This window comes from Chiloscyllium plagiosum, chromosome 38, assembly GCF_004010195.1.
Source record: "Chiloscyllium plagiosum isolate BGI_BamShark_2017 chromosome 38, ASM401019v2, whole genome shotgun sequence".
Classification (NCBI taxonomy): domain Eukaryota; kingdom Metazoa; phylum Chordata; class Chondrichthyes; order Orectolobiformes; family Hemiscylliidae; genus Chiloscyllium; species Chiloscyllium plagiosum.
Genome location: NC_057747.1, coordinates 24,943,999 through 24,953,680, shown reverse-complemented (window position 1 = coordinate 24,953,680; position 9,682 = coordinate 24,943,999). Strand labels below are relative to the sequence as shown.

At 43.5% G+C, this 9,682-nt stretch overlaps 1 protein-coding gene across 7 annotated transcripts in view; it reads left to right on the top strand.

The window, feature by feature from the left end:
• The window catches only part of unc5b (unc-5 netrin receptor B), a 355,814-nt gene extending 346,338 nt beyond the window's left edge, over nt 1-9,476 (top strand). For 6 of the 7 annotated variants that reach the window (XM_043679165.1, XM_043679161.1, XM_043679160.1 and 3 more), the window contains 3 exons: nt 1,526-1,690; nt 3,107-3,285; nt 5,942-7,309. In XM_043679165.1, the coding sequence (XP_043535100.1) occupies nt 1,526-1,690; nt 3,107-3,285; nt 5,942-6,104 (507 nt within the window). In that variant the 3' untranslated portion in view covers nt 6,105-7,309. Of the gene's footprint in view, nt 1-1,525; nt 1,691-3,106; nt 3,286-5,941; nt 7,691-7,847 lie in introns of those variants that run through there. The other variant, XR_006309712.1, reaches the window with a different exon arrangement.
• The last annotated feature ends 206 nt before the right edge of the window (nt 9,477-9,682 follow it).

The following is a 9,682-nucleotide window of genomic DNA, read 5'->3' as shown; positions in this document are numbered from 1 at the left end:
CCCCAGGGAAAAGACTTTGTCGATTTATCCTATCCATGAACCTCACAATTTTGTAAACCTCTATAAGGTCACCCGTCATTGCATATAAGAATCTACTTACGTCTGCCTTAAAAATATTCAAAGACATGTTTCCTGAAACAGAGTTCCAAAGTCACTCACAACCCTCTGGGGGGAATAATATCTACTCTCTGTCTGAAAAGGGCAAGCCTGAATTTTAAAACAGTGCTCCCTACTTGTGATACACTCCCCCCGGGACCCCCTGTAAATACTGAGACACTCCCCCCGCCAGGGACCCTCCTGTAAATACTGGCACACTTCCCCCCGTGACCCCCTGTATATATTGACTCACTCCTCCCAGGGGCCTTCCATGTAAATACAGACACAATCCCTACGGCGACCCCTGGACCCCCGTGTAAATACTGACACACTCCTCCCCGGGCACTCCCCTGTATATACTGAGACACTACCCCCCAGGGGACCCCCTTATAAATACTGACATATTCCACTCCGGGTAAAACCTGGAAATATTGACACACACACCCCCCGGGAACCCCCCTGTAAATACTGACACACTTCCCCCGGTGACCCCCTGTATATATTGACTCACTCCTCCCAGGGGCCTTCCATGTAAATACAGACACAATCCCTATGGCGACCCCTGGACCCCCCTGTAAATACTGACACACTCTCCCCGGGGACACCTCTGTAAATACTGATACACTCCCCCCAGGGACCCCCTGTAAATACTGACACACTCCCCGGGGACCCCCTGTAAATACTGACACACTTCCCCCAGGGTCGCCCTGTAAATACTGACAGCCCCCAGGAACCTCCCTGAAACACTGTCACACTTCCCCCAGGGACCCCCTGTAAATACTGACACACTCCCCGGGGACCCCCTGTAAATACTGACACACTTCCCCCAGGGTCGCCCTGTAAATACTGACAGCCCCCAGGGACCTCCCTGAAACACTGTCACACGCCCCCCCGGGACCCACCTGTAAATACTATCCCCACCCCCTTCCCACTCCTGTGGACCCTCTTTCGATGTTGACAGTCACTGGGAGTTTCTTGTCCTGTGTCCAAACTAAAACATAACACCCTTTGTTATGTTTTATTAATGATAGAAATAAAAGGTCAATCCACCGACAAATGGAGAGTATTCCTGACTCTCCTAAATTCTGTGCTCCCTATATCCCTAACCCCAGCGGTTTGCAATTCACAAAGCTTTGCTTTCGCTAACTCCCAAAATTTGCAAAATTTTTATATTGATTTGTTTCTCATGTCTCTCTTAATGAGTAGATTAAATGAAAGGAGTCAAATGTCATCCTCTCCCTCCCTCTCTCTCCCATCTTGCTCTCCTCTCTCACTCCAATCTCATCTCTATCTTTCCTCCCTGCCCTCTCCTCTCTCCCTCCTTTCCCTTTGCCCACTCTCACTGCCCCCATCTTTCCTGCCTCTCTCCTTCCTCTCCCCCTTCTCTCGGTCTCTCACTTTCTCATTTTCGGGCAATTGTGTATTCCAGGAAATCCCGTTTTATCATATTTGGAGTGGTACCCAGAGAGCATTGCACTGCACCTTCTCACTGGAGCGATACAGCCTGGCATCCACGGAATTCTCCTGCAAAATCTGTGTCCGACAGGTGGAGGGGGAAGGTCAGATATTCCAGCTACATACAACCATTGAAGAGGTAAGAGATCGGGAAGCTGAAGCTGTGATCACAAACCTCCAACACTTTCTGGTTCATGACGATAAAGAAACTATGAGCTGTACCTCGCAAAGTAAAATTTCCCAGAGTTTTACCAACCCATAAGGCTGTCCTCTCTTTAGAGAGAGAGAGAGAGCGAGACAGGACAGGTACTGGTTTAACCTGAGGGTCACCATACCACAGACTAGGGGACTGTGCTTCATGGTAACTTCAGCTGATTCGGTCATAGAATCCCCACAGTGTGGAAGCAGGCCATTCAGCCCATACTAACCCTCCAAAGAGCAGCTCACTCACCACCCCCCCGTCCCATCCCTGTAACCCTGCATTTCCCATGGCTAACCCACCTAGTCTACATGTCTCTGCACACTATATGACAGTTTAACATGGCCAATCCACTTAATCTGCACATCTTTGGACTGTGGGAATAAACCAGAGGATCTGGAAGAAAACCCACATAGACAGGGGGAGAATGTGCAAAACTCCACACAGACAGTTACCCAAGGGTGGGATTGAACCCAGGTCCCTAGTGCTGTGGGGCAGCAGTCCTAACCACTGAGCCACCATGCCACACTTTCAGGGGTCAAACTCATGCTGTTGGTATTATTCTGCATTGAATGCGCCATCAACCAGCTGAGCTAACCAATGGGAGAGGTGCAGGATACTGAGGGGTGAGACAGCTGATATCCATCCTTATCTGTATTACACAGTACATACAGCGTAGATAAGGCCATTTGGCCCAAAAGATCTGTACACATTCTAACAGATTCCACAGTCTCACCACTTTCTTGGTAAAGTCATTTCTCCTGAACTACCATTTGGACATATTAGTCACTGATTTGGATTAATGGCCCTTTGTTCTGGTGTCACCCATATGTGAAAACAACATCTCTATCTCAACCCTTTTCAAACCCTTTCATAGTCTTAAACGCCACGCTCTGTCAGATCTCCTAATTTTCTCTTTCCTAGACTCGTCACACTTTCTTGACCTGTGTAGTCCACTCTGACCTGGTGTTATTCCAGTCTTTGTGTTTCGTGATTTCTCTGGTGACTGTCATCATTTTGATCAATCTCTGTGGGCATCTTATAACAAATTTCCTGGGAGGGTGGGGAATGTGAGTTGGACCTGGACAATGCCCCAGAACATTTGCACATACGATGCCTCTCAAAGTGAATTGAAGAATCTGGATTTTTTTCACTCAGATAACAGTTCTGTGAAGCACCAGGGAATGCCTTACTAGGTGCTATATAAATAAAAGCTGTTGTCAATGGATTGGTCACTCTGTGCCCTCACTTTGACCATCATGAAGTGTCGTATTCCATGATCTCGTTTGCCATTGAAACTTCGGACATTTTCGTCAGTCTTAAATAACAATAGATATGTGTTGCTTTTGCCAACAGAATGCCAAATGTGTTAGCCCATTCCACACGCAGGGTGGCACCAACATTACCACACAGGTCGGCCCTTATGCCTTTAAGATTCCATATTCCATCCGGCAGAAAATCTGTACGAATTTGGATGCACCAAATACCCGAGGGAATGACTGGAGGCTCTTAGCTGAGAAGCTGGGGGTGGACAGGTGAGTGGAGGAACGCCTTAGTGGCTGTCAGCAAGCAGTATTGGCAAAAATACTAGAATCCATCAACAAGGAAGCAGGGGCAGAACGCTCTGAAAATCATTACACAAATGGGCAGAGTCAACTTGGTTTTGTGAAAGTGTGATCCAGAATGACTGGAGTTTGTTACGACACGGGGTAAACCCTCTCTGTTAATTTTAAACCAGCAACACAAAAATGATTTATCCTGTGCAGTAATCTGTGAAAATTCGAGAGTAAAGTAAAAATTAACAACTTTATTTCTTAAAAGCATAACGGAGAATAATTAACTAACAACTATTTACAACTCCTTCCTCCAACCTATCTTTTACTTTCCCTTCTATAACACTAGTCCGGTAAAACCCCCAATTAAAATTTACTGAAAAATTCAAATTTCAAAACCAGCCAGCGGTCCAATCTTCTCTTTATATCTTCCTTTGTAGATCTGCTCTCCAGGTCGGTGTCGATGTTTTTTCTCTGTGCAAACTCCTTCTCTAGACAGGTACCTCTAAGAGAGTGCTGACTAGTAGCCTACATCTGTTGGTCTTTTGGCAGGTCTCTCCCAGCTGTTCAAGTTTTCCTGGTCTTATATTCCCACAGCATCATATTGTGTCATTGGCTTTTAATATTGTCAATATAGTCAATTCAAACTTGATTGGTGTTTGGTATTTTTTTAGGGAGTATAATTTAAACTGATTGGCCCAATTTGAGTTTGTTTTTATCTTCTGGCAACCAGCTACTCTAGCTGCTGGACTACATATTACATTGTGTCTTGTTCAGAACACTTGGTGCTGTGTCAGGTAGCTTTTAACTCTCTTAAAGGTACAGTATGTCCACATCTTCATAACAAGTTCTTTGAAGTTGTAACAAACAGACTGGGTGAAGGCAATTGGCAGATGTGGCATATCCAGATTTAAAAGGCATTCAATAAATCTCCACGTGAAAGGTTACTGAGGAAGTTAAGAGTTCATGGTGTTCAAGTGGTGATATGTGGAGCTGGAAAAGCACAGCAGGCCAGACAGCATCCGAGGAGCAGGAGAATTGACATTTCGGGCATAAGCCCTTATTCAGGAACAAAACGTCGATTCTCCTGCTCCTCGGATGCTGCCTGACCTGCTGTGTTCTTCCAGCACCACATTTTTCAACTCTGGTCTCCAGCATCTGCAGTCCTCACTTTCTCCTCCTTCAAGTGGTGATATGTTAACAAGGATAGGGGCCTGGCTAACCAATAGGAAGCAGTGAGTCCAGATAAATGAGTTAGTTTCAGGATGACAAGCTGTAACAAGTGGAGTGCCACAGGAATTAGTATCGGGACCTGAACTGTTTATGAACTGTTACCAAAGCAATTACATCCTTCCTTAAGTAAAGAGATCAGAGCTGTCTTCAACACTGTCTGCTTAATCTCACCCAAACTGTTGCAGCAAGATATCGCTCCTTTCATATTTCACCCGTCAGTAATATAGGCCAGCATTCCACTTGCTGTCCTTCCTGAAAGCAAAGTCTGCTGAGAAAAGCTGAATTATTTCTCCGGCAGAATGCAGTCAGTCAAGAATGGTCATACAGTTGATAGATGTTATATAAAACCAGGTCATTTAGAGTAATGCAATTTATTATTGGGGGTGCTGGGATTAACTAATTCTCCCCTTTCTGCTGGGAAGGAGGAATAATTAGGTGAAACCATTGGTTTATTAATTTGTCATATTTCAGTCACTTCATCTCAATATATGTAAAACCATAGACAAGCCCAAGCGCAAGAGAGCCTTTCCATTTCAACCTGAACTAAAAGATTATTGTGCTGTCAGTGTTATTTCAATATATCAGTATGACTGTCCTATATTAGAACATACATAGAACGTAGAATAGTACAGCACAGCAATAGGCCCATCGGCCCATCATATCTGTGCTGAGCATGATGCCATTCTAAACTACTCCCAGCTGCCCTCACATGGTATATCTGTATTTCCTGCCTGTTCATGTGTCTATGTAAATGCCTCTTAAACGTTGCTATGGTATCAGCTTATAACACCTCCCCTGGCAGTGCATTCCAAGCACCTACCACCCACTGCTTAAACAGCTTTCCTCACACATCTCCTTTAAACTTCCCCCTCTCATCTTAAACCTATGCCCCCAAATATTTGACATTTCCACGCTGGGAGAAAGACCCTGTCTGTCCACCCTATCAATGTCTCTCATAATTGTAGAGACTTCTATCAGGTCGCCCCTCAGCCTCCAACACTGTTGTGAATACGATCCGAGCTTGTCCAACCTCTCTTACAACTGATACACTCCAATCCAGGCAGCATCCTGGTAAACCTCTTTTACACCCTCTCCAAAGCCACCTTCTTATAATGTGGTGACCAGAACTACACACAATACTCTAAATGTGGCCTTATGGTTTTACACAGCTGCAACATGAATTGTTAACTTTTACACTCAGTGCCCCGACAAATGAAGACAAGCATACCCTATGCCTTATTCCATTTTATCCACTTGTGTTGGCGCTTTCAGGAAGCCATGGACTTGCACCGTAAGATCCCTCTGTGTATCAATGCTCCTAAGGGTCCTGCCATTTACTGTATGCTGTTGCATTTGATCTCCCAGTACATGTTAATTTTGCTCTCTCTCTCTCTCTCATGTTTAGATATCTCACCTATTTTGCTACAAAACTTAGTCCGACTGGCGTCATCCTGGACCTGTGGGAAGCCCAGCATCAGGATGATGGAGACATCAACTCCCTTGCCAGTGTCCTCGAGGAGATGGGCAAGAGTGACGTGATGGTAGTCATGACAACAGAAGAATGCTGAAAGATGGATAACTTTACAATGTAGTGATGGATCCCCAGCATCCATGGCAACTGTTAGAGAAATCCACCTGCTGCTGACTGCAGCACCAAGCCAATTAGGAACGAGTAGCAATTTTTACATGAGAGCTGAAGATGTCATGTTCGATCCAGACAGAAAAAAAACCCTCTCTCCTCTCAAAAGCTTTGGGCAGCTTGTATAACGTTAACAGTTTCTTAGGAAACGCATTTAATTTATTGTCCATATCTTTGGATGCTCTTTTTTTTTGTTCGCTCCTATGTTGAGACTTTGTATAAAAACCTGAGGATTTGTTTACATTCACAGCCAATGTAGACATCCCTCAAAATCCCAGTGCACATGTTGCACAAATCAGAACAGGGAGAGGAATCCAATTGAGTTGCTCAACAAAACTATACGAGAGGAAGAGGATGAATTGTGAATGTTGGCAGATGTCACAGAGTCATGTTAATGCCTTTCATTTTATTATTATGTTGCAAACACAGTTTCTCCATACAGACAAGGACATGGACAGACAAGGACAGCCATACAGGTTTCTCACAAGCCATGACTGCAGAAACACAACTTGGATCTAAAAGTGGTTTTTAAAGCTTTTCCCTCTCTCTCTCTCTCTTTTTGATACAAGCTCATTAGTTATGGTTGAGGATGGCAGTGGCTGAGCTTGTTCTGCATTCACTGTCCACAATGTCACAACAGCGTTTCCAGTAAGTCAGTCAGTAAGTGCAGAGGAATGGCGTTTGATGGTTAGTGGGCATTCACCCAGTAATATCAACTGCAATCATTTCCAGGCTAGCAACCAGCATTTCTGCTCAAAGGATTTGTTCATCTACTGCAGTTATACTGCTGACCTCCTGCCTCTTTCCCCTTCACCACATTGCCCCAGCTCTCCATCGACACACACAGGAGTGATTCCTACTCCAGGCTGCGCTAATTGATACCAGGATTTAAGGACGCTCATGAAGTGAAGCAATAGTCAATCATCGTAGGGACCTACCATTTCCCAGGAGAAATAAGCCTGATTCATAAGCTTGCAAAGTCCTCACCGGCGAAATGGCCAGATCCACGCACACATGAGGAATGAACATCCAACTTCTTGGCTTGAAGAAATATGGGCCTGGAGATTTGATTGTGTCACCATGTCTTTGTTACTTTAAAGCACATTGTCAGCGTTAAACTGTTCTTAAACTGCAGTCCCATTTTTGTTCCTCTGAATTTTCATTTCAACATCAAAAGTTATTGAAGTGGAAAGTTAGGTGGAAAGCATGGAGGAAGCATATGGATGGGTTCTGACACTATCTGACGTATTCCTCCATAACAGGGGCTTTATTCAGAGATGTGATTTCCTCTTCTGGCTACAGCTCCCGCATTCCCAACCTCCATCCACTCCACCTCACCTTCAAAACCTCAAGCCGCTGCAAGCTGGAGTTCCGAGAATGTTTAACCGTCGATTTCCTTTGCCCACAAACTGGAAGAATTGTAAAGCCATGTTCAAAGCCTGAGGTCAGTTCCCAGAGAGAGCTGTGGACTTGGATGAGGCGAAGGTGCATCATGTGGGGAGCTGGCCTCCTCAGGTCAGAGGTTGAAAGGAAAGCACTCACCGGGAGACAATGCAACCCGAGATCATTTTCTTGTCAGAACATCTCTTGCATAGGGAAGCCTTCACATGGTCTCACTCTGCATTTGACTCTGGTGTTGAGGATCAGTATTCAATGATGTCTTATTCCAAAGGTCAGAGGTTGAAAGGGAAGCACTCACCGGGAGACAATGCAACCCGAGATCATTTTCTTGTCAGAACGTCTCTTGCATAGGGAAGCCTTCACATGGTCTCACTCTGCATCTGGTGTTGAGGATCAGTATTCAATGATGTCTTATTCCAAACTTGCCTTTAAATAAAAACACCTTTGGTTTTTGTCATGTCCTCATCGAGATATTTGATAGTAAAAGCCAATAGACATCGAAAGGTGGGTACACCATTAGAAACATCTTAAGTTGAGTAAATGGTCAAGCCAACCCAAGAAATTGGGTGATTGTGGGAGTGTGCATTTTTGATGCTATGGTAGTGTCAATAAGAGTATGAGATACACAAGGCTGCACCATCAAAAGTGACACTAATTTGTGTTATTTGTAAATGTTGTTTAAATGTTTAAGTACTTGGTAGCATGGCACATTTTGATTTATTTATTTTCAAGGTGGTTTGGACAAATATATTTTAAATTCATCATTGTGTTAATTTTAATTGTTAAGTGTCTGATTCAGAAAGTGAAGTATCAGACATTAATTATCAGCCTTAGTCTGGCTTGTGGGGAGAAAGAACCTTCATACTTTTTGCCTAATCCAAATCAGACACCTGTGTATAAAGAAATCCACTTATAATTCCATGATTGGGTTGACAACTCTCCCCGGATTGCTCTGGAATCTTCCGCTTTTGAAAGTTAATCTCCGGGGTCCCGCTACGAGTAAGGCCCAGGAAGAGATTCACAGGGCTTCTAGAGAACTTGTATCTCCCAGTTTCTTTGAGTGCATCTTTTTGTTAGTTATAAAAACGTATGGCCGGGGAAGGGGGGGTGGGGTGTTGGGTGGAGCTTAATGGGAGAAGGGCTGTTCAATCTGGTAGAGGGAACAAGAACAAGGGTGGTCACGTGCTGGAAATTTCCAGGAGTGCACCCACCCAGCACTGACACCCCTCCTTCCAAAGAGCTGATGAAAGAGAGGTCGATCTCTCCCCATATGCAAACCAACAACTATCTAAACCACACACTCCTTATTAAATATTTCAATCAAGTTTTATCGACGTGTAGCGGTGAGCTTTTAAAAGTAAAGAATCCTCAGTTTAGATGACAATATATAGTTTTTATAAAATTATATTTGAACAATCCATGATGGCTACTGGTGTGCATTTCAATAATGGTGTAACTGAGACTCTGGACCTAAATAAGAGCAATCCTGCTTATTGCAGAGAGGGGTGGTTGGCGCTAACTTTTAGATGGCTATGGCCAGCATTTTTCAGTATTCATTGATTAAAAGCGGCTGAAGGTGTTTTAGTGAACAGTAAATCCTCTTTTTCCCATATAAAGGGTAACATGACACCAAGCAGTTAGCAAAATAATGCTTTAATTTCTTTCATTCACTCCAAGTGCTATGCAAGTTCATAGAAGTTAATTCATTTTCAGGCATATCGTGATGCTTCAGTTTTTATGTACACCTTTCATATTTATATGTATAGAAAGTGCTAGAATCAACTGCTCTGTCCCTCTTTTCATGTATTGTTCATTCTGTAAACTACCAATTGTAAATAAGTTTAGCATTCCTATTGTAACAAATTAATTTTTATGCAATAAATTATATTTCCTAGTTTAATTAATCAAATATTGTTTTTTTTCTTTAAAATGCCAAATATTGATGCTCATAATGTTATCAGTTAGATAACATTCCTCTCCCCTGTTTGAACATAGTTGGAATTCTTTGGTATGAGTAATTAAGTGCTCACAATATTTTTTGCTCCTTTTGAGATTGCCCCAGGGATATATTTTGATTTTCAGGAGCTTTTTGATATACTTTTTCAA